At 46.7% G+C, this 25343-nt stretch overlaps 1 protein-coding gene across 1 annotated transcript in view; it reads left to right on the forward strand.

Annotated features, from left to right (window-relative positions):
- The first annotated feature begins 5522 nt into the window (after positions 1-5522).
- LOC144604678 (ankyrin repeat domain-containing protein SOWAHC-like) overlaps positions 5523-25343 on the forward strand; it is a 54119-nt gene continuing 34298 nt past the window's right edge. Inside the window, exons 1-3 of the mRNA XM_078419321.1 lie at positions 5523-5799; positions 22653-22714; positions 24428-24745. Of these exons, the coding sequence (XP_078275447.1) occupies positions 5658-5799; positions 22653-22714; positions 24428-24745 (522 nt within the window). The 5' untranslated portion in view covers positions 5523-5657. The remainder of the gene's footprint in view (positions 5800-22652; positions 22715-24427; positions 24746-25343) is intronic.

A 25343-nucleotide genomic window follows, 5' to 3' on the forward strand; every position in this document is an offset into this window, starting at 1 on the left:
TAAATAATTTTAAAAGGGATAGACAGATATGTGTAGGTATATGTGCATAGTTTATTTTTGAAGTAATAGGGCAGGTTGTGAATATAATTTTTAAAAAGCATACAAGATCCTGGGCATTATAAAGCATAGTGCACAAGAACAAGGAATTCATGATAGACTACATGGTACAGCAGTAACCAAAGTACTGGGTGGTACACTTTACAACAAAATGTGAAAGCTTTTGAAGGAGGTGCTGCAGGGATACACAAAAGTAATTCCAGGCTTGAGAGATATTAGTTATCTGGATAGAATGAAAAAGCTGGAAATATTCTCCCTGGAACAGAAGAGGTTACAAATTTTCTTGATAACAATATTTACCCATGATAACTGTTGCCTTGATGACAGCATTCTTCCTGCCTATACATTAATTGTGAGAAAAAAATTAAAATCTGAAAATCTGATATAAACATAGAAATGACTGGAAACACTACTTAGCATTGCGAAAAGGGGCACAAAATAAACATTTTAGGTCAAAGATGATTCATCAGAAGAGTCAAAAAGTTTTCAACCTAAAACATCAACTCTGTTTCCTTCCTGCTGATGTTCCCTGAATTGTTGATTGCTTCTACCATTTTCTATGAATATTTAAAATGAATATTTGCAATAGACAGTAGACAGGAAATAATTTCTCTCATTGGCAAAGGAGACGAAAACTAGGAGACATGGAACAATGGTGATTTGGATAAGAACTAACAGTGCCATTGGAATGTTTTTTTTTGTGCAATAATTGTTGTGTTTTGGAATGCACTGTTAGGAGGTAGTAGTGAAGTCAGATTTAATTACAGAGCTTGGATGTGAGCTTGATACTCAAGTGAAAAAGAAAAAAAAATGCAGAGCTAGGAAAGAGGACGAACAGTTGGATTGCCTGGATACTCTTGCATGAGTCCAGGAAAGACTCAGCAAGCTACATGGTCTCCTTCCATGATGTAACCGTTCTGTGATTCTCTATGTCAGTTACCCTCCCATAATTCTTCTTCCATTAATGGGAATATTAAATAATGTAGAATATCATAGGAAATGTTGATTTAACCCTCAGGCAAACTATACATATTTGGGGTTTCTAGCAGGAAATTAACAGTAATTAGGACTCGGATCTCAGACAGTAATTCTCCAAAGGACCAGAGATAAGATTGTATAAGATGTTGGAGAGGCCAAATTTGGAGAATTGGGTTCCGTTTTGGACACCATAGGAAGGATATTGTTAAGCTGAAGAGAGTGCAGAGAAGATTTATGAGAATGTTGCCAGAACTTGAGCTGTCGGGAGAGGTTTGGACTTTATTCCTAGGAGCGCAAGAGGTTGAGGGGTGATCTTACAGAGGTGTATAGTATCGTGAGGGGAATAGATAGAGTAAATGATCAAGAACTAGGGGACATAAGGTGAGAAGGGAAAAATGTAATAGGAACCTTAAGGGCAAGTTTTTGACACACTGGGTGATGGGTATATGGAACAAACTGTTGAACCAAATACTATAAAAATATTTAAAAGACATTTGGACAGGTACAGGAAAGGTTTAAAGGGAAATAGGCCAAATGCGGGCAAGTGGGACTAGTCTAGTGGTCGGCATGGGCAAGTTGGGAAAGTTTCTGTGCTGCACGACTCTATGACTAAGATGTAACATTACTGCAGCAGATCAGCTGAATTGACACAAATTAAGAATCTAACTTGAAAGAAAGGTATCTCTGACAAGTTGAATACACATTGTTGGAGACACAAAAGATTGCATTTGGTGGAATCCGGAGCAAAAATGAAACTGTTGGGGGAACTCAGCGGGTCAGGCAACATCTGTGGAGGGCAATGGACAATTCACATTTTGGGTAGAGTCCCTTTCTCTGATTCATTGATAATATATGCATTTTCTTGCTGTAGATTGTTTCATTTAAAAATGATGGAAAGAAGTGGGCAGTGAGGAAGGAAAGCAAAAAAGTGTGAAAACTTCCAAGAAAATAAATCTGTCCAATTTCTGGTACTGTAAGACAGCAACTCAACCGTTGTGCCACTGTGCCGCCTCTGAAGCAAACTATTATTAAATTCAAAGCATAGTATCACACAGAGTATTCTGGCTGGTTATACTTGAAAGATATTCAGTCAACCTTCTTCACTTTATCTGCCCATGTCATGATACATGTTTTATATGAATGCTGTGTGCAACCGGAATGATAAGCAATGATAATCGAGTGTGCACGAGGAAGTGTCTCAACTCTGTCTACAAAAAAGGCGTTAGGTTTGGTCACCCAACCAGCAGGGATCCACCTCTAACTCAGCAAACTGATAAGAACAGATCGTAGCCTTGAAGGTATAGTCCTTAGAAAAATGTCATCATCACCGTCTTTTTGATCACAGTCTCTCCTCTGCCAACCTTGTCTTGGGAGAACCGCCTTTTTGATCATGATGTAAACTGGCAACCATTCCTTCCCCCCCACTGCAGATACATTTTGCACCACAGATTTTTTGTGCTAAATTTCCCTTAAACCCATATGACCTAATCTTCCAGAGCAGCTTGCCATGCAGAACCTTATCAAATGTCCAGATGAAGTTCATGTAAACCAGTCTTCCGGCATCTCACCCCTGTCTAACGATGATTCATATGGTTCGATGTGGTGCAAAATGTATCTGCAGTGGGGGGGGGGGGGGAGGAATGGTTGCCAGTTTACATCATGATCAAAAAGGCGGTTCTCCCAAGACAAGGTTGGCAGGGGAAATAATATAGGAGAGCAGTGGATAGTGGTGGAATGTTGTTTTTCAGACTAGAGGCCTGTAATTATTGCTGTGCGTCAGGAATTGGTGTGAGGCCTGGTGCTGTTTGACATCTATATCACCAATTTAGATGAGAATGTACAAGGCATGATTAGTAAGTTTGCAGATGACACTAAAGTAAGTGGTATCGTAGACAGTGAAGATGGTTATCAAAAACTACAGGTGGGCAAGTAGGTCGAGGAATGGTTAATGGAGTTTACTTCAGATAAATGTGAATGGTGTGCTTTGGGAAGTCTCACTGGGGCAGGACCTTCACACTGAATTATATGGTCCTGGAATCAAAGTGATATCAAAAAGTGGTGGACACCACCCAGTCCATCAGGGGTACTGATTTCCCCATCATCGTAGGAATCTATAGAAGGAGCTGCCCCAAAACGGCATCCGGCATCATCAAAGAAGCACATCACCCAGGCCAGGGTCCTATTTCACTCGTACCATTGGGAAGAAGGTATGCGAGTCAGAAAACCGTGACTTCCAGGTTCATAGCTTCTTCCCAACAACCATCAAGCTCTTGAACACGACCAAATACTAATAAACTATTAACTGTCTTGGTTGCACTAAGAATCTTAGGGTTTTGCACGAATATTGGGGTTTTTAATTTATTGATATTTTTTGTTTGTTATGTTATCTCTGTGTACTGTGTTTGCAGGCCTGTAATGCTGCTGCAAGTAAGAATTTCTTTGTTCCATTGTCAGTACTTATGACACTCTCCATCTTGACATGTTTCTCCATCTGCCATGTTGTTGTCCACTTATTTAGAATGAGTTATGAAAAAGGTGCCCCTCAGGTTCCTACTAAATCTTTCCCCTCAAATCTATGTCCTCTGGTTCTTGAGTTGTCAGACAATAGGATAGAAGAGTTGTGAATTGTGAAGCTTGAGGAAGGAATGCATGTGGCCTCACTCTGGCCATGGAGGAGGCCCAGGACAGCAAGGTAAGTATGGGAATGGGAAGAGGAGTTAAAATGATTTGCAACCAGGAAGTCTAGTAGGACCCGGCGAACAGTGCATTGGGTGAAACGGTCATGGAACCTATACTTGGTTTTGCCAATGTACAGGAGGCCACATTGGGAACACTAGATGCAGAAAGCTGAGGATAGAGGAGGTGCACGTGAACCTCTATATCACCTGGAAGGACTGCTGGGGTCCCTGGATGGTCAGGGAGGAGGTACAGGGATAGGAGTTACATATCCTGAGGTTGAACGGGAAAGTACCCAGAGAGGAATCGGTATGAATGGGAGGAGATGAATGAACCAAGGAGTTGCGGAAGGAGTGGTATCTGCAGAAGGTGGGTGAGGTTCGGAAGATATAGCTAGTGGTCTTCTTCTTCTTCTTGCGTTTGAGGCAGCAGAAATTATGTAACGCCCTCCAGTCCAATGTGCTGTTGTCAAGGGCCGTAAGGTCTACCCCTCTACCAGGGGAACGGAGGACAGTGCGGTCGAAAATGACGTGCTGCGCTGTTTGCTGGTCTGCTCCACACACGCAGGCTGCTGATGGACGCAGCCCCCAACGATGCAGAAGCAGATAACGAGTGGTGGGAACATGTTGGAGGTGATGGAAATGTAGGAGGGTGACATGTTGGATGTGAAGACTGGTGGGGTGAAAGGTGAGGACTAGGGGAACTCTATCCTTGTTCTGTCTGGGGGAAGGGGGTGTGAGGGTAGAACTACAGGACACAGAGGACATGAGGGTGAGGGATCCATTGATGACAGCAGGGGGGAAACCACATTTACTGTCAAAACACGACATCTCAGATGTCCTAGAATGCAAAGCCTTATCTTGGGAATAGATACAGCAGAAATGAAGAAATTGACAGGAGTCAAAAGAGAAGTTGTTGAGGGCAAGGACAAGTTCTGCCAGGCAGAGGAAATTGTTTGGGTCTCTGTGCAAGGAAGAACTGGAGGGCCTTGAAATCTTCCTGGTGGGGGATGGAAGTGCAAAGGTAGTGGACATCCATAGTAAAGATGAGGCAATGGGAGCCTAAAAATAAGTCATTGAAGAGTTGAAGGGTGTGTGAGGTTTCTCGGATGTTGGTTGGAAGGAACTGGACGGGTGGGGGGGGGGATAACTCACTAACTAAAGGGAGGTTGGGTAGGTTGGGACTCTATTCCTTCGAATGCAGGAGGATGAGGGGTGATCTTGTAGAGGTGCATAAAATCATGAGAGGAATAGATCTGGTAAATGAACAGTCACCTGCCCAAACTAGGTAAATCAAGGACCAGAGGACATAGGTTTAAGGTGAAGGCAAAAAGATTTAATAGGAATCTGAGGGGTAACTTTTTCACACAAAGGGTGGTGGGAGTATGGAACAAGCTGCCAGAGGAGGTAGTTGTGGCTGGCACTATCTCAACGTTTAAGAAACGGTTAGACAGGTACATGGATAGGACAGGTTTGGAGGGATATGGACCAAACTCGGGCAGGCAGGACTAGTGTAGCTGGGACATGTTGGCCGGTGTGGGCAAACGGCCTGTTTCCACGCTGTATCTATGTAGGTTAATTGGCTGGGTAAATGTAAAAATTGTCCCTAGTGGGTGTAGGATAGTGTTAATGTACGGGGATCGCTGGGCGGCACGGACTTGGAGGGCCGAAAAGGCCTGTTTCCGGCTGTATATATATGATATGATAATATCCCTGGGTGAGAACTCAGCAGTGTGGGATGAGCATGGTAATATACGCTTCTGCGCAGGCGCCGATTGGCACGCGTGGCTGCAGAGTGCGCATGCGCGGTGAGTCAGGCAGCTGCGATTTGAAGCCGGGACGCGGGCGGCGCGCGATCCACCCGGGCTCGGAGCGAGTCCGTTAGCAGCGCGCGGGCGGGCGGACAGCCGGCGTCTACTTGCCTCACACACACGCACACACACAGCGATGGCGGCGTGCGGGTCTGGCCAGCAGCTGCAAGAAGAAGCTTTGGTCGACTTCTTGGCAAAAAACGGCGGCCGTGTCCAAGACAAGGAGCTGGTGGAGAGGTTCAAGACGTTTATCAACGCCCCCGAGCCGCAGCTGAAAGGTGAGAGAGCGGCCGAGCTTCCGCTGGTCAAGCACCACCTGGTTAGTCAGTCACAAGAAAATGCTGGAGACCCGAAAAACGTCACCCGTTCCTTCTCTCCAGAGATGCTGCCAGCCCCGCTGAGTTACTCCAGCATTTTGTGTCTGCCTTCGGTGTAAACCAGCATCTGCAGTTTCTTCCTACCCAACACCTCGATGGTGGTTTGTGGCGGAGTTTATGCCGCGCATGTCAGGGTTTTGATGGCGGTGTGAATGGTCAACCCGAGCGCCAGCCACCGGAGGACGACCTGAACTGGCCGGATTGACCATGTGGGGCGTGGATGGTCCTGGAGGCGTCAGGTTTACTCCAGGAGGTGTGGGGTGAATTGGAAGGTAACGGGGAGGAGGGGGCGTGAAAGGCATGGCCATGTGGTTGTGGCAAGATGAGCAATCACGGTCCTGATTAATTTTACTGATTGTTTGCCTCCTTGTCATCTTCCCCATATCTGACAGTGAACCATTCTACATTTCCTTGTCATCATCTGCTTTGATCTGTCCCTTTCACACTGGCATAAATTCACAAGTTATAGGAGTAGAATTAGGCGATTTGGCCCATCGAGTCATCTCTGCCATTCAATCATGGCTGATCTTTCCTCCTAATCCCATTTTCCTGCCTGTTCCCCATGACCCTTGCCACCTGTTCTAATCAAGAATGTGTCTATTTCTACCTTAAAAATATCCACTGACTTGGCTTCCATAGCCCTCTGTGGCATTGAGTTCCACAGATTAGCTGCCCTCTGACTAAAGTTCCTCCTTGCCCCCTTTCTAAAAGAACACCCTTTAATTCTGAGGTTATATCTACTCTATCTATGCCTTACCCGTTCATATTTCTAGACTCCCTCTCTCCTGACTCACAGGCTGAGTCATCCCCAGTGTCCTACTGAGTTACTTCAGCATTTTGTGTCTACAATAAAAATAATTACTCTGTTGTCAACCTACACAGTAAAGTTCAATGACTTGTCGATTTCTGAAAAGGACCATTGTGATTTGGTCAAGATCCTACAGCCTTATACTGGGGCATATAAACTCATAGGTGCACTCATAATATTGGCTATTTGAAGAGAGGCAGGCTGGCCACTGGATGAGTGCTGCTGCCAAGGGTCAATATAAATCCAGATCACAATGATCAATTTTGCTAGGCTGGCTTCATTATAGTGTGTTTACTAGTTGTCTAGTTGTAGTTACTACCCAATGCTGATAATTTGATTGTGGTTCTAATTGGGGGTTGTCAGGATGACCATTATAGTCTTCTGACATTGAATATGTTGTACTTGAAAAAAACAATGCAAATGAGTCATGGGTTCATTGGACTTGGAACTCTGGAACCTTTGTCCCAATGTAGCAGCAAGTTGAGAATATGGCCAGGATGGTGTGTGTCTTTGATATTCGCAGCCTTTTTGAGGCAGAACCTCCTGTAGATCCCTTTGGTGGGGAGGTAAATACCCATGATGGATAGGTCAATGTTCACCACTTTCTGCAACCTCCTTGGTTCTTAGATATTCGAGTTACTGAACCAGAATGTGATGCAACCAGACAGTATGTTCTCCACCATACACCTATAGACTTTTGATGGAGTATTTAGCTACATACTGAATCACAAGGAAGCAGTGGCATTGGTTAATTTGCTTTATGTATTGGTATTATGGATGTCATTTTAAAATCTCTTATTTTATAGTAAATCCTTCATTGTTAGTTGGAGAGCATGGTAAAGGTGAAATTGATTTGATATGACTTGGTATGACATCGTGTGTGGACATTTGGGTGACATGCGTTTGTGGAACTTGGAAGACCTAAGTATAAGTGTATTGAAATAGTCAAGTCTACAGATCACCAGTAAATCAATACCAGTGTGGGGTGATGGTACAGAGGTATAAATGCAATTTATGGGTGGGATTGAAAACAACACTATGACTTTCTCAGTATTCAGTTGGAAAAAATATTTATCATTAATTCACATTGGATCGGTTTTGTCAACGTTGAGGAGTAGATGTTGGACCATTGTTCGCACAATTGCACTCTGATAACCGAGGACAGAATATAGGAAAAGATTAGGGAAAACAAATGCTTTAAGCACCAAGCCTAGTTTTTGTGTGTAATAACTGATGTAAAGCCAAATACGTTGAGATATGATCATGGAAAACCCAACTATTTATTTCCATAAGAACTGAGTTCTGTACTTTTGCTGGATAAAGTGTATCTATGTGGCTGTTTCAAAAGAATATTCACCTATTGTAACCGTGTTTGTTTCAAGATATATTGGTTCCCAATGAATTCATGAAACTTGTTGCCTACAGGCAGCATTTCTCACTCTTGAAAGAAATATAGTTGTAAGATATTTCTATTGGTCATCCTTTTTGCAGAAATGTTAGTTGATGGGAAAAGTCTAGGAAAGATTTAATTTAAAAAATTGGGCACATTATATGATTTGTATTTTTAGTTTGCTGTATGTAATTCACATGGAAAGGAGCCAGTGTTCATGAAATATTTTTCTGCATTTTGGCCCAGAATTCAGTTGAGATTTTTTTGAAAGATTATACAAAACTTAGAGTTGAACCTTAAAGCATGTTATAATCTTTGTTTTGGTTAACAAATCTACCAGCAATGCTGCAGAAAAATGTATTGCCAATCCACAAATTAATAATAATATATTTAATATATTAAATTGTGGAACAATTGCCTGTTTAGTCTGTGGTAATGACTGCTACATTGTACTAGTCTTATCCTTTAAAGTGTTGAGTGTTAATATAGCAAACAATGTATTTAAATTATCAATTATTGTTACATTATCAACCATATAGTGATGTGAGTGAGGTCCTAAATGATTACTTCCCGGCTATATTCACGAAGAAGTAAGAAATAGTACATTTATGTAGGAGTACATCTGGAGTGAGTCAGTATGAAGAAGGCGGCGGGGTGTTAGATGTCATAGAATGTTGAAGCATTGAAGAATTCCCAAAGCCAGATAAGATATATCCCAGAATGTTTCATGGCTGGGTCCCTGAAAGAGATTTTGCATCATTGTTTGCTGCAAGTGAGCTATCAGTACACTGGAGGATAGCTAATCTTGTTCCTTTAAGGAAGGCAGCAGAGATTAGCCAGGTCGGTGAGCCTTGTGCCAGTCGAAGGTATTTATTCACAAAATGCTGGAGTAACTCAGCAGGTCAGGCAGCATCTCAGGAGAGAAGGAATGGGTGATGTTTCGGGTCGAGACCCTTCTTCAGACTGATGTCAGGGGGGCGGGACAAAGGAAGGATATAGGTGGAGACAGGAAGATAGAGGGAGAACTGGGGAGGGGAAGAGAGCGACAGAGGAACTATCTAAAGTTGGAGAAGTCAATGTTCATACCGCTGGGCTGCAAGCTGCCAACGCGAAATATGAGGTGCTGTTCCTCCAATTTCCGGTGTGCCTCACTATGGCACTGGAGGAGGCCCATGACAGAAAGGTCAGACTGGGAGTGGGAGGGGAAGTTGAAGTGCTCAGCCACCGGGAGATCAGGTTGGTTAAGGCGGACTGAGCGAAGGTGTTAAGTGAAACGATCGGCGAGCCTGCATTTGGTTTCACCGATGTAAAGAAGTTGACATCTAGAGCAGCGGATACAACAGATGAGGGTTGGAGGAGGTGCAGGTGAACCTCTGTCTCACCTGGAAAGACTGTTTGGATCCTTGGATGGAGTTGAGGGGGGAGGTAAAGGGACAGGTGTTGCATCTCCTGCGGTTGCAGGGGAAAGTGCCCGAGGATGGGATGGTTTGGGTAGAAAGGGACGAGTGGACCAGGGAGTTACGGAGAGAACGGTCTCTGCAGAACGCAGAAAGGGGAGGGGATGGGAAGATGTGGCCAGTAGTGGGGTCCCGTTGGAGGTGACGGAAATGTTGGAGCATGATTGTTGGATACGCTGGCTGATGGGGTGGAAGGTGAGAACGAGGGGGATTCTGTCCTTGTTACGAATGGGGGGAGGGGGAGCAAGAGCAGAGCTGCGGGATATAGAAGAGGCCCTAGTGAGAGCCTCATCTATGATGGAAGAGGGGAAGCCCTGTTTCCTGAGGACATCTCTGATGCACTAGTGTGAAACACCTCATCCCTGGCGCAGATGCGGCGTAAACGGAGGAATTGGGAGTAGGGGATAGACTTTTTGCAGGAGACAGGGTGGGAAGAAGTGTAGTCCAGATAGTTGTGCGAGTCAGTGGGTTTATAGTAGATGTCAGTCACTAGTCTGTCTCCTGTGATGGAGATGGTGAGGTCCAGAAATGGTAGGGAGATGTCAGAGATAGTCCAAGTATATTTAAGAGCAGAATGGAAATTGGTAGTGAAGTGTATGAAGTCAGTGAGTTCCGCATGGGTACAAGAGGTAGCACCAATGCAGTCGTCGATGTAGCGGAGGTAGAGTTCGGGGATGGGGCCAGTGTTCGTCCGGAACAGGGATTGTTCGATGAGGGAGTGGGAGAGTTTGCGAGCCTTGGTGGAGTCCAGGTAGGCGAGGAATCGAGTGTTGAGGGCGTGGATCCGGCAAAGAATGAAGTATAGTTGGGGCCTGTTGCAGATGTGGGTTAGTGAGGCCTGGAGCTGCGGGAGACTCAAAGCGAGGACCTGCTGGTGCCGGCGCATCGCAGTCAGAGTACAACGCAGGGCACGGAAGGAGAATTGTAGGGAAAAGCGGCGGATAGACTGTTGGAACCTGTAGTCCAAATTGGGAGGTCTGGAACAGGAGCTGGAAGCCCCGAGGCAGAAGATGGAGGCGCAGGCAAGTTCCAAGAAAGCAGACGTGGCTGTGGTAGCGAGTCTGTCAAAATGTGGTTGTAGATCAAGAGAAATCACAGAGGGGGAGCAGCGAGAGAGCATGTTGCTAAACTCTCGTCAAAGAGAGGAGGAGAACTTCTCCAAAGCAACAGATAGTGTAGGAAAATAACTGCAGATGCTGGTAAAGCCGGGGGCCGCTGCCTTCTGTTTCCTAGACCTCTTCGCTGCAGCCGCCGACCTCCACCGCCTCCCTGGGGCTGCCACCACTGACTCCCTAGGCCTACCTGAGGCTTCTGCCGCCGCCGACCTCCACCGCCTCCCCGGGGCCATTGCCGCCGACGTCCAAGGCCTACCTGAGGCTTCCACTGCTGCTGCCACCGACCTCCACCACCTCCCCGGGGCCGCTACCGCCGACGTCCAAGGCCTCTTCACCGCCGCTGCCGCCGACCTTCCAGACCTCTTCGCCGCTGCCGCCGACCTTTCAGACCTCTTCGCTGCCGACGTCCTTCCCGACCATCCGCTGACTGTGCTGACCGCTGCTTTCCCGGGCTCCAGTTCCCCGTGGGCCTCCACCAGCAACTGTGTCGACCCGCACCGCTCCACCGCCCAGCAGCAGGTTGCAGCCGTCGCTGTACTGGGCTCCCAGTCACAGCAGCAGGTCGCAGCTTCACCCGGCTCACAGACACCGCGCTGGGCCCACGGTCCCCACCAGGCAGAGTCCCACAGCGCCGTTGGGTCCAACTGCCCACCCCCTACTGCAGGGAACCACAGCAAGGTTTCCACTGTGTCTTCCCCTTCCCCCTCTAGGCATGCGACCCTAACCACTCCCCACATCGGTCCTCATGCCTCCCTCTGCTCTGTCAACCCACCACTCCCTCACCATACATCCCCTCCACCTCTGCCTGCCCCCCTGCCTTCATCCGACCCCAACCCCCACACTTGCCAGGTGTTCACCATCCCCCCTGACCTCCCCCTTTCAGACATCGAACGGTCGTCCTCAACAGAGGCCTTATCTTTATTCCCCTACGCCCCCACATCAACGAGTTCCGGGTCCGCTATGATTTGGAGCTCTTCTTCCGTCGCCTCCGCCTCCAAACCTTTTTCCATGGGAAGTCCTCACCCCCCAGTGATGACCCCTTCTCCCGTCTCCAGTGGACCCTTGGACCCCCCGGTTGGCCAACTACCCTCACTAGAACTTTTCATCTCCAACTGCCGGCGTGACATTAACCGCCTCAAATTCTCCACTCCCCTGACTCACTCTAACCTCTCCCCTTCTGAACGTGCAGCTCTCCACTCACTCTGCAACAACCCTGACTTAATCATCAAACCCGCTGACAAGGGAGGTTCTGTGGTAGTCTGGCATGCTGACCTCTACCGGACCGAGGCCAGCCGACAACTCTCTGACACCTCCTCCTACTTATCCTTGGACCATGACCCCACCGACGAACACCAGACCTTAATCATCAACACCATCACGGACCTCGCCATTTCCGGCGCTCTTCCCTCTAATGCCTCCAAACTTATCGTTCCCCAGCCTCGCACGGCTCGATTTTACCTTCTACGTAAAATCCATAAACAGAACTGTCCCGGCAGACCCATTGTTTCTGCCTGTTCTGCCTCCCCACCTACGTCCAAGACACCTCACATGCTCTCCGTCTCCTCGATAACTTCTGGTTTCCAGGCCCCCACTCCCTCATCTTTACCATGGATGTCCAGTTACTCTACACTTCCATCCCCCACAAGGATGGTCTTGAAGCCCTCTGTTTCTTCCTCGACCGTAGAACCAGCCAATCCCCATCTACTAACACTCTCCTCCGCCTAGCAGAGCTGGTTCTTACCCGTAACAACTTATTTGACTCCTCCCACTTCCTCCAAACCAGAGGCGTAGCTATGGGCACTCGCATGGGCCCTAGCTATGCCTGCCTCTTTGTCGGGTACGTCGAACAATCCCTGTTCCGGACGTACACTGGCCCCATCCCCGAACTCTACCTCCGCTACATCGACGACTGCATTGGTGCTACCTCTTGTACCCATGCAGAACTCACTGACTTCATACACTTCACTACCAATTTCCATTCTGCTCTTAAATATACTTGGACTATCTCTGACATCTCCCTACCATTTCTGGACCTCACCATCTCCATCACAGGAGACAGACTAGTGACTGACATCTACTATAAACCCACTGACTCGCACAACTATCTGGACTACACTTCTTCCCACCCTGTCTCCTGCAAAGAGTCTATCCCCTACTCCCAATTACTCCGTCTACGCTGCATCTGCGCCCGGGATGAGATGTTTCACACTAGGGCATCAGGAATGTCCTCATTCTTCAGGAAACGGGGCTTCCCCTCTTCCATTATAGATGAGGCTCTCACTCGGGCCTCTTCTATATCCCACAGCTCCGCTCTTGCTCCCCCTCCCCCCATTCGTAACAAGGCCAGAATCCCCCTCGTTCTCACCTTCCACCCCATCAGCCAGCATATATAACAAATCATCCTCCAACATTTCCGTCACCTCCAACGGGACCCCACTACTGGCCACATCTTCCCATCCCCTCCCCTTTCTGCGTTCTGCAGAGACCGTTCTCTCCGTAACTCCCTGGTCCACTCGTCCCTTCCTACCCAAACCATCCCATCCTCGGGCACTTTCCCCTGCAACCGCAGGAGATGCAACACCTGTCCCTTTACCTCCCCCCTTAACTCCATCCAAGGACCCAAACAGTCTTCCCAGGTGAGACAGGTCCACCTGCACCTCCTCCAACCTCATCTATTGTATCCGCTGCTCTCGATGTCAACTTCTTTACATTGACGAAACCAAACGCAGGCTCGGCGATCGTTTCGCTCAACACCTTCGCTCAGTGCACCTTAACCAACTTGATCTCCCGGTGGCTGAGCACTTCAACTCCCCCTCCCCACCCTAGTCTGACCTTTCTGTCATGTGCCTCCTCCAGTGCCATAGTGAGGCCCACCGGAAATTGGAGGAACAGCACCTCATATTTCGCTTAGGCAGCTTGCAGGCCGGTGGTATGAACATTGACTTCTCCAACTTTAGATAGTTCCTCTGTCACTCTCTTCCCCTCCCCCTTCTGAGTTCTCCCTCTATCTTCCTGTCTCCACCTATATCCTTCCTTTGTCCCACCCCCCTGACATCAGTCTGAAGAAGGGTCTCGACCTGAAACGTCACCCATTCCTTCTCTCCTGAGATGCTGCCTGACCTGCTGATTTACTCCAGCATTTTGTGAATAAATACCTTCGATTTGTACCAGCACATGCAGTTATTTTCCTATACAGCCTTGTGCCAGTGGTAAGGATATTATTGAAGAAAAGTAAAAGGTGTAGAATTTATGCACCAAAGAAGTGTCCTGACCTGAAATGTCATCTTTCTTATCTCCATGGTCTCCAGATTGTTGCCCGAGTTGCTGAATTACTCCAGTACTTTGTCTTTTTTGTGAACCAGCATCTGCTGTTCCTTGTTTCTAAAATTTATGTGCACTTGGAAAGGCAGGGGCTGATCCGGAATGGTTGGCATGAGTTTGTGCTAGGGAAATCATGTCTTGCTAATTTAAATGTGCTTTTTGTGGAAGTAACAAAGAACAATTAATAAATAAGATGATTGAAGGCAGAGAGATAGACGTTGTCTATATGGACCTTAGTAAGCATTTAATAAGGTCCTGCGCGACAATCTAGTTTAGAAAGTTGAGGCACATGCAATCCAAGGTATTGGCAAAATTGACCTGGGATATAAGGCAGAAGGTGGTTGAGGATGGTTGCTTTTCTGATTGAAAGTCTCTAGCCAGTGGTGTACCGCAGGGACTGCTTAACATGGAAGCCAATTGGGGCAGTGTAGATGGTCAAAAAGATCGGTATATACATGATGAACTAAAATCTGAAGAAGAGTCTCGACCTGAAACTTCATCCATTCCTTCTCTCCAGAGATGCTGCCTGTTCGGCTGAGTTACGCCATCATTTTGTGTCTACCTTCGATTTAAACCAGCATCTGCAGTTCTTTTCTACATATGATGAACTAAAGAACCTGTTTGTGTGCTGTACAGCTCTATAACAATATTTTAAAAGGCCTTAAACCTTCCAGTTTATATTAGGAATGGTCATTTTGTCTGCCATCTTCTTTTACTTACATTTTATGTTATGGCCTGCTGGGCATGTCCAGACTATACAACAATAATTAGACTTAATAACTTCAGCAACACATTACACTTGTTTTTTAACTGCTGTATTACTTGCCCCTATCAAAGAATTTCCCTTTGCCATAGCCTTCATCCACTTTCTTTGCTATCTGAACTGTTTTCTTTCTTTCTTCTCTTGGTTGTCAGACCTGAAATGTTAAGTTTGTTTTCATAGATACTGTCTGATCAGAGTTTCTCCAGCAATTTTGTTTTTTATTTAAGATTGCCAACATCTGCAATTTTTTTAAAACTTTCATTTACTGATGAATATTTCCATATGTTCATTTATATACTTAACACTTTCACAATGCTTCATTTGCATGGAATTCACAACTTAATCACTATTAATGGCATCCTTTCAAACACTGAGTTCCACACAGCAATTGAATGAGTTAATGGTTAAGCAAAAAAATATTATTTAGCATGTCAGGAGAGCACTGATCTGAACATTTATGTGAAATATTGGCTAAATGCAGGTATCCAACATTCGATTTGTAGGCCTTGCTAATGCCAGTAGATGTTTCTTTCTTCATACCATACCATATCATCTGACCTCCTCCTCTGAAAGACCAATATAGGCCAGATAGATTGATGATTCTGCTAGACAATGAGCTGGAAGGTTTCTGCTGGGGTTTCTTCTGTTAGTTTTGGTTAACCAGATCAACGACCTGCTTATCTGTCATTCTTATGGAAGCCTAAATATATACGCTGGATGAAGTTCTGAAAACTGAATGGAAGTTTACGTCTAATGGTCCTCGGAAGATAAGATACAGCAACATGCCAGGCAAACTGGAACTCTGTAGCAACTTCTGAGCTTATGAAAATGGCCGTCATTGTAGTCAGCCGATTAACCTACTGAAAGTAAATGAAAATGGGAGAATGTGTAGTATTATGGCGAGTCCGAAACTTGTAAGTTGTAGACGAAGTTTATTGCAGCCGCAATACACGAATACAAAGCCAAAACAACAAGTTACAGGACAACCAATATAAACTTACTGTCTTCCTTGAAGACTTCGCCGAACTGGCTAAATCGGGCGCCAAACGCGCACCTGACATCGCTGGCCAATCAGCGATGTCGTTCCCTGGACCAATCCCCACGGTCGCGCTCCCACGTGACCTCGCTGGCCAATCCGAGGGTTCGACGACCTGGACCATTCTCTATGGTCGCTACATGACCCCCCCCAGAACCCGAGGTGCGGAACCTAGCAGGGAGCCGGATTTCGCGACCATAACGAGTACGGAGAGGGACAGCCTGAACCACAGGAGCCGGAGGTTCCGGACTTGGTGGAACAGCCGGCACGAGAGGTTCTGGAGGAACTACCGGCACAGGGGGTCCTAGAGGAACTGCCGAAACGGGGGGTCCTAGGGGAACTGCCGAAACGGGGGGTCCTGGAGGAACTGTCGGAACGGGGGTTTGTGGACTGGGCGGGACTAACGGAGGTCGGCCTCTTCTAGGGGTTTGACCGACCAGGACTGGTTGATCCGGGTCCAAATGGGCAGGTTTGAGCCGGGACACCGAGACGAGTTCACTCTTGCCGCCCATGTCTAAGGTGAAAGTAGCCGTTCCCTTACGTAAAACCCGGAACGGCCCTTGATAGACTCTCTGCAACGGGGCGCGATGGGCATCTTTACGCAAAAAAACAAACTCACAGTCCTTCAGGGAAGACGGTTCATGTACCATAGGACACCCATGACGTGAAGTTGGTACTGGAGCCAGGGAGCCCACCCGTTCCCGGAGAGATGCTAACGCTGCTGGGACTGTAGGGAGCAGGGCTGAAGGGTCCGGAAACAGATCTCCGGGTACTCGAAGGGTCGAGCCATATACCAGCTCTGCGGACGACGCACCGAGATCTGGCTTAGGAGCAGTCCGGATGCCCAAAAGAACCCAAGGGAGTTGGTCTACCCAGTCCGGGCCTTCAAGCCTTGCACTGAGGGACGCCTTAAGTTGGCGGTGGAACCTTTCTACGAGTCCATTTGCCTGGGGGTGATATGCAGTTGTGGGTTGTAATTTGGACCCGTACAGTTCCGCCAGCGCGGCCCAGAGGGACGAAGTGAACTGTGGCCCTCTGTCAGTTGTAATAACTGCCGGGACCCCGAAACGAGCTACCCAATGAAGGGCCAAAGCCCTAGCACAAGACGCGGACGAAATATCAAACAATGGGAAAGCCTCTGGCCACCGGGTGAACCGATCCACCACCGTGAGGAGGTGGGTGTAGCCCCGGGAGGAAGGCAAAGGCCCGACCAAATCCACGTGGATGTGGAAAAAACGAAAAGCCGGGACTTTGAAATCCTGTACGGGGGGCTGGACGTGGCGCTGGACTTTAGCGGTCTGACAGGGCACGCAGGAACGTGCCCACCCCGCTACCTGTTTCCGCAGGCCATGCCAGACAAACCTCGCTGCCACCAAGGCAGAGGTGGAGCGGATGGACGGGTGCGCCAGCCCATGAATGGCATCGAAAACCCGGCGCTGAAGGGAGGGCGGTACTACCGGCCTGGGACGAGGAAGAGAAACATCGCACCAGACTTTCGTGCCCTCCGACCCACAAGCTACCTGGGCCAACTTCAATCCCGAAGTGGTGGACTGGTACGTCGAAACGGTATCCGCCAGGAGCTGTGCCTCCGCGAGCTCCTGGGGATCCACTTCGCAGTCCACCGCCGAAATAGGGGGAAAAGCAGGTCTAGATAGGGCGTCCGCAACGGCATTAAGCCTACCTGCGATATGACGGACATCTGTGGTAAATTCGGAGATAGCAGTCAGGTGCCGCTGCTGGCGGGCCAACCATGGGTCAGACAATTTCAAAAAAACAAATGTTAATGGCTTGTGGTCCGTAAAGGCCACAAATGGGCGGCCCTCGAGGAAATACCTGAAATGACGGACAGCTAAATAGAGAGCTAGAAGCTCCCGGTCAAATGCGCTATATTTCAGCTCGGCCGAATTTAGTTGCCGGCTGAAAAACGCTAAAGGCTGCCAACGGCCACCAACCTGCTGCTCCAGAACCCCACCCACCGCCACGTCAGAGGCGTCAACCGTCAGGGCCGTGGGGGCGGAGGGGCTCGGATGGACCAACATGGTGGCGTCTGCCAAGGCTGCCTTAGCTGCCGTAAAAGCCGACTCTGCGGCCGGGGACCACAACAACTCTACCGGATTCCCTGCAAGGCATTGGAAAAGCGGGCGCAGAACTCGCGCCGCTGCCGGAACGAATCTATGGTAGAAATTAACCATGCCTACGAACTCCTGCAGACCTTTAACTGTGGTGGGCCTGGGAAAAGCCCGGATAGCCTCCACCTTCTCGGGTAAAGGGACGGCGCCGGCAGGAGTAATTCTGTGCCCTAGAAAATCGAGAGCGGGCAGGCCGAATTGACATTTGGAGGGTTGGATAATGAGCCCGTGGTCTTGGAGCCGCTGGAACACGGTCCGCAAATGGGCCTGGTGTTCCTGCACTGAGGGGCTGGCTACCAGGATGTCGTCCAAATAAATAAACAAAAAGGGTAAACCCCGGCCCACGCGGTCCATCAGTCGCTGGAAAGCCTGTGCCGCGTTCTTTAAACCGAAAGGCATACGCAACCATTCAAACAACCCGAACGGAGTAATAGTTGCAGTTTTTTGTATGTCCTCCGGTCGCACCGGAATCTGATGGTATCCTCGCACCAAATCGATTTTGGAAAACACCACCGCTCCTTCCAGGCCAGATGAAAAGTCCTGTAGGTGCGGTATGGGGTAGCGATCAGCCGTGGTGATAGCATTGAGACGCCGATAATCGCCACATGGCCTCCACCCCCCAGATGCCTTGGAGACCATGTGTAACGGCGAGGCCCACGGGCTGTCAGACTGACGGACAATTCCCATTTCCTCCATCTTCCGGAACTCCGCCCTTGCCACCACCAGTTTGTCTGGCGGTAGTCTCCTGGCCCGAGCGAAAACGGGAGGGCCTTCGGTGCGGATGTGATGGACCACACCGTGCTTAGCCGAAGGTGCGTCGAAACGTTGGACGAGCAGCTCTGGGAACTCTGCCAGAATCGCAGCATACGAGTCGGGGGCCGTGACGACGGCCTGGACAGTAGGGCTGGGTGAGGAGGCGATTGTCGGAGCGACGTGCTCATCTTCGGCAGAGGGTCGGAGGTCGTTACCGCGGACATCAGGAACCAGTGAAAAAGCCCAGAGAAAATCTGCGCCCAGGATCGCTTGTTTGACGTCGGCTATGATGAATGGCCATTCGTACGTGCGGAGGCCTAACACAAGGGACATCTTCCGTGTACCGAAAGTGCGAATTGGGCTGCCATTAACCGCGATGAGGGTGGGACCTGTCTTACCCGATCTGGTTTCGAGGTCGGTCGGCGGCACTATGCTGACGATGGCTCCCGTGTCGACCAAAAATTCTGTGTCCGTGAATCGATCATGGACATAGAGGCGCCGGTTCTGGCCAATCGTAACTGCCCCTATGTACGATCGGCCGAGGCATTTCCCGCGAAGGTACAAGGCAAACGACAGTTGCGGGATTCGTTACCCCATCGTAGGTGATAATAGCACCAGCCGCGCTTGTGCGGATCTTTTTGGCGGGCTTTCGGAGAATTGGCGGGAGACGTGGCGCCATCTTGCTGTCGCTGTGGCGTGGTCACCGATGTCGAGACTTTGTTGATCGAACCACTTGCCTTGTTTTTTGCCGCCATGAGCGCGTCCGCTTTCGCTGCATATGCTTCGGGGTCCTTAAAAGAACAATCCGTAAGCAGCAGTCGGACATCCTCGGGAAGTTTCTCGCGGAATGCCTGTTCAAACATCGGGCAATCCGTATGCTCACCGGCTAGCACCATCATTTCGGCCATGAGGACGGAAGGCAGTTTGTCTCCAAGCTCCGGTAGGTGCAGAAGTTTTGCCGCACCACCATGCTTATTTAACCCGAAGGTTCGCAGTAATACCTTCTTCATGGTTTCATACTTGTCTTCCGCAGGTGAATTTACGATGAACCGCATCACGCGCTTGGTTGTGTCCGGCGATAGAGCGCTGACGAGGTAGAAGTACTTCGTGGAATCGTCCGACACCTTCTTTATATGGAATTGGGCCTCGGCGTGGATAAACCAAGCTTGCGGTGCGTACGTCCAAAATAACGGAAGATGAACGCCTGCCGCGCTGACTCCGGTGTGCCCTGCTCGGTCATCGTCAACGAGGCGTCGGGTTCCTCTCAGTCGGTGATCGTCCAGATCACGTTCGGGGTCACCAATATGGCGAGTCCGAAACTTGTAAGTTGTAGACGAAGTTTATTGCAGCCGCAATACACGAATACAAAGCCAAAACAACAAGTTACAGGACAACCAATATAAACTTACTGTCTTCCTTGAAGACTTCGCCGAACTGGCTAAATCGGGCGCCAAACGCGCACCTGACATCGCTGGCCAATCAGCGATGTCGTTCCCTGGACCAATCCCCACGGTCGCGCTCCCACGTGACCTCGCTGGCCAATCCGAGGGTTCGACGACCTGGACCATTCTCTATGGTCGCTACAGTATCTTTTTTAATTCACACTAACCATTAGTGCAAAATGTACAACCTAACTTGCATCAATTTAGAAACCATGTTAGTTACATACAGTGTAGAAAAGAACTGCCGATGCTGGTTTAAATCGAAGGTAGACACAAAAAGCTGGAGTAACTCAGCGGGTCAGGCAGCATCTCTGGAGAGAAGGAATGGGTTACATACAAAATACAAAAGTGTATTCTATTAGGTACAGTCTGAACCTGTATGAAATTTGCAGTAAATAGGTAATATTTACATTGGAATTGAAGTTCAAACACTCTACAGGCACTGGAGAGCATTAGAATATTTATCTAACATATAATCATAAACTCCTGGAACAATTTGCCACGAAAGGAAGTTGATTTTATCTTGGATTAATTATTTAGTTAAGAATAAACAGACAGAATTTGGAGGTGGGGTGTTGAGAGAACTGCAGGATGTTTTTTTTAAACAAATGAAAGTAAACAATGCCAACTTCAAAAGTTTACTTTCCAACAGTGTTAACAAATTAAATATTAAATTCAATAACATGTTGGATTGATATCGCAGACTGCTGTTGAATGTCTTCAACTTAAAGGGCTCTAAAAGTGATTATTTGAAATGATTATTTCAATCTCAAAGGCAATGTTTTTAATTCATTACACCATTCCTGGCTTGCCGTTTGGAAACCATTTCACCATTAAGTAGACGGCTAACAAACTTTAGCATTTCCCTTTGTGTGTGACGAATGAAATACCGTTCCGGAAATGCGATTATTTTGCGGGTCGTATCTCCGGTCGCTCTGTGGCCTAACATCATGGTGCTGGTTGCCTTGCCTGGGACTGACTTTGAGCCCCTGCGAGGTGTGGACTTAACATCTGAGTGTGCGATCCCTTGCCTGGGATCGACGCTCCAACGCGGCCTGCGAACCTAACATCAAGGAGCTCGCAGTCTTGGGTTGGGACCGGTTGGGAGCTCCAAGCTGCACGAAGTTCGACAAGCCCCGACCCGGGGTAGCTCGCCGGTGCGGGGAGATGAGACTCTTTCCCCCCCCCCCCCCCCCCCCCCCCCCCGGATGCAGGAGCTTGATCGCCCTGACGAGGAAGGGCCGCCGCCGGCTACGGAAGTCAAGATCGTCCCGTCAACGGAAGGTTAGAGGCCCCAGACTGCTGGAGGGCAAAGAAGGGAGAGATTTAACTTTTTTTCGCCTTCCATCACAGTGAGGAATGTGGAGGATTCACTGTGGTGAATGTTCATGTTAAAATGTATTTAGTGTGTCCTGTTGCTTTTTATTGTTATGACTGTATGGCAAATGAAGTCCCTCACATGTTGCAAAACATATTTGGCTAATAAAATATGATTGTGATTGTGATTGTTATCTGTTGTGTGGTTAAAACAAAATATTTCATGGCTATAAAATGATTATTTAAGGCAGTGCTTCCTCTGAACTGTACTGAACCATTAATCTCAATTGTGATGACGTCTTTCATCCACAAATGTTTAAAAAGAAGTTTGAGGGTCATTTGTGCAGAATTATAGTTGCACTGCAAATGTACATTTTATAATAAGAAATCCTTCTGCTAATTCATTATTGTTGAATAAATCAGCCAGAAAGGTTGATATAAAGTGGAAAAAAATTGGATGCTGGAAATTTCGTGAAGTTTGAGAGTTCTTTAAAATCATCAATGAGATTTGGGTGTTTGCTTTATGTGCCCTTGCCTCTTTTTTACCATTTAGAAGTTATCCTACATTATATTTTATATTTTTTGAGAACCATTAAATATATTAAGTAGTAATTCACATTGTGCTCTTCCTGGGAATGGAATGAAATACTTTATTCTCACATGTGACAAGGCACAGTGAATTTATTTGCTTGCATACCCAATGTCTACAAATAGCAGCCACCTACGACGCGGACAGAGTTACAAAGTATGCCGGCTCCTCCTTTGTTCTCTCCCCCTCCCCAACACAGTAGTTCCCCCAAGCAGCGTCCTCCATTGTTCTTCCCCTTCCCTCCTGTGGGTCGACCTGCGAGGCCTCGCCGCGGCAGCGAGGCTTCACCACCATTGAGGCCCCATCGCTGCAAGGCTTCACTGCCGCCGAGGCCCCACCGCGGCCGAAGCCCCACTTCATGTGTCCGTCTCGATTGTTGGTCGTTCAGCGCCATCATCGGTCGCCGCACCAACCTCACCACAACGCTGGCAGGTCCTTGCCTGAGGCCTCTGGGGCCCCCGCCGCAGGCTCCATCGGCTACTCTGCCTACAAATACTGTAGAAATATTGTTGCAGACTCTGGTCATTTGCATGATGCATGTATTGTATTTATTTTAGTCAAACTTACCTATACAGAAAATGCAGTCTCCGAGTGGTGTTAAAATGCGAAACCACTAAAATTGTATTTTCCGCAGCTAAATATCGTGACATCTTCAAAGATATTGTCAACCGGATTGCAGTGGTGAAACATGAAGATGTGAGTATTAACTATATTTTATACTTCTCTTCCATGCTCTCCTTTCCCAGTTATACAGCTTGCTTTTGCTTTGTAGCTGAATTTTACTGTTACTCCTAGGTGACCAATTATGAGATAGTAGTACAGGGGAGTCAATAAAAATATTCAGTGTGTCATTATGTTATTGTGAGGAGTAGCAGGCACAACCAAACAAAAATTGCTGCAATTTTTGATTAGTTGGTGCTGGCAAACCACTATGCTCTATATTAATTCCTTTTTAATCTAAATTCAAAAGTGGTTTTACCTTTCAAAGTTTGAAATTTACATGTGAGTTTACTACTAAGTTCACTACTGAGAGCCAAAAACTGACTAATGCAGATTTCATTTCTCATCACTTCTCATCTATAAAGCTAGATAATTTTAATAGGTAAATACAAGAAGCAAGAACCTTGGATTATATTTCAACTTGCCTATTGCAGTACTCTTCGAACCAATCTTGTCTCCTCTACTGAACTCAGTTAGAAAACTGTCTAAATTTGTACCATTTCCTATCAGCTTTGACACAGTAATTTTTTTGAATTGTTGGTCAACTTTTTAAAAACATAGTTTTATTGCCATGGGCTTCTCTACCTCGACTGCTGATAGCTTTACAATAATGGTTGTACATACTTCCAGTATCATAAATGTTCCATTGCTAGTCACAGTCGTGTTATCAATTATATGAGGTGCTGCGGGCACCTACAAATTGGAGGTGTTTCGCAGAATGCTTGTGCTTGGTCTGCCAAGGCCTACTGGATCACCCTGTTGTTAGCCATTTTAACTCCCCTTCCCATACCCATACTAACATTTTTGTCCTGGGCCTCCCCCATTGCCAGAGTGAGATTATACACAAATTGTTCTGTATCCTGTTTAAAACAGTCATGATTTTGTACATTTTTGCTCAAATTTCTCTCAATCTTTCCTCAAAAGAGGCTCCAACTTCTGGACTCTAACCGTATAACTGAAATCCCTAAGCAGCACTCCATTAAATCTATTCAGTCCTTGGATTGAATAGTTTCCTCCAATTTGCATGTGACCTCACTCTCAATAGCTAGGGGTATTATTAGGGATGATAGGAAGAGACTGCTAGTGGGCAGGGCAGGGCTCCAACAAAATTCTGTGGGGCAGCAGGGGCACTATGATTGAAGAAGATTGTTTGGCTATTGATGTGATATGAAATGATTTTAGAAAAGGGAAAGGGATGATGGAATATATATAAAACAGAATATACTCCAGTTCATTTTTCTTTTGGAACCACTGCAGCCCTCAAAGTATGAATGATTAGAATCTGAGTTAAATTCTAAAAGAAGCAATTCAGTCCATTTAGAAAAAAATAAAGCTAAATTTTAAAAAAACAAGTGAAAACATTTCCTACTCTCATGAATCATGAGCACCCTTTCTCTCTGACTAGTCTCAATAGCCTTTGCAGCATCACTTGCATTCATATCTGAGTGCTTATCTCTTAGAAGAATGCAATCTGAAAGCGAGAGAGTCACAAAATGATGTGTATTTTATTAATCACCACAAGATGTTTGAAAATATAGATGCAGTGAATCGTTATTCGATTAGTCCAAGCTTTTGTTTCAGTCTGGGCTCTTGGATATCTTTTTTTGGTCCTTTAAATATTGTTGATATTTTTAAAAAAATGGGATATAATAACTATTAGTAATCCATTTGTTTTGTTTACATTTTCAGGGTGAAAAATACATTGTTCTTAAAAAGAAATATCGGCATCTTGTGCATGATAAAGATAGCAGCAGCAGCAAAGTAAAAAATACATCTGTGCAAGCAACATTTGAAAAAATGTTAGAGAATGACCAACCTGTGTGTTTTGGAAAAGAGAAGCAAACTAGCTCTCTCTCAGATGTCCATCAATTTAAGCAAATGTCTCAAAATGAAGCATCAGAAATCTCAACACCTTCAAAAGTGAATTTATGTGAATGGATTACACAAAATTTACCAACATCTGATACAATATCTAAAGTACCTTTGGAAATAACAAATGACAACCAGGTATGGTATGCACTATCTTAGTTTTTGCCATATTTTTTGTTCTTTTGTCCGCCTCCCTAAAGAAGACAAGGAGTTCTAACTGAGATTCAACTCTGTCAGCATCCAGAGAGTCCTGTGCCTGCTCAACCATTTTCCGTTAGCAAATCTGGACAATTCTCGCACACTGTGTGGTGCAGAATCCATATGCACATTTCCAGGAGATGAAAAGCATTGATAGAAATTTGAATGATCTTTCTCTCAGTAACTTTGAAACTGAAGACACTATGCCAATCTCTACTATTTTTCCCAAAGTTATGGATTTGACAAATCCTGAATTGTGTGACTCAGCAATTTACTGTCTTAATTGGCTTGGTATAGCACAATTCAAAACATAGAGTTTAATTTATTTAAAATATTTTAGGAAAGGGGCAACACTACTACAAATATTATTTCACATGCCAGTTGTCTAGCACTTCTGACTTTAATCTGATGCAAAATTCAGATTATTCAGGAGTATTCAGAATATAAAAGCTCTGTTTGAACCATAAATGTTTGTCGTGTTTTCTTATTTCAAATAAAATTCCTCGTACTTTCTATGTTGGCTCTGAGCATTTCCATC

Source organism: Rhinoraja longicauda, chromosome 22 (assembly GCF_053455715.1).
Source record: "Rhinoraja longicauda isolate Sanriku21f chromosome 22, sRhiLon1.1, whole genome shotgun sequence".
Lineage (NCBI taxonomy): Eukaryota > Metazoa > Chordata > Chondrichthyes > Rajiformes > Arhynchobatidae > Rhinoraja > Rhinoraja longicauda.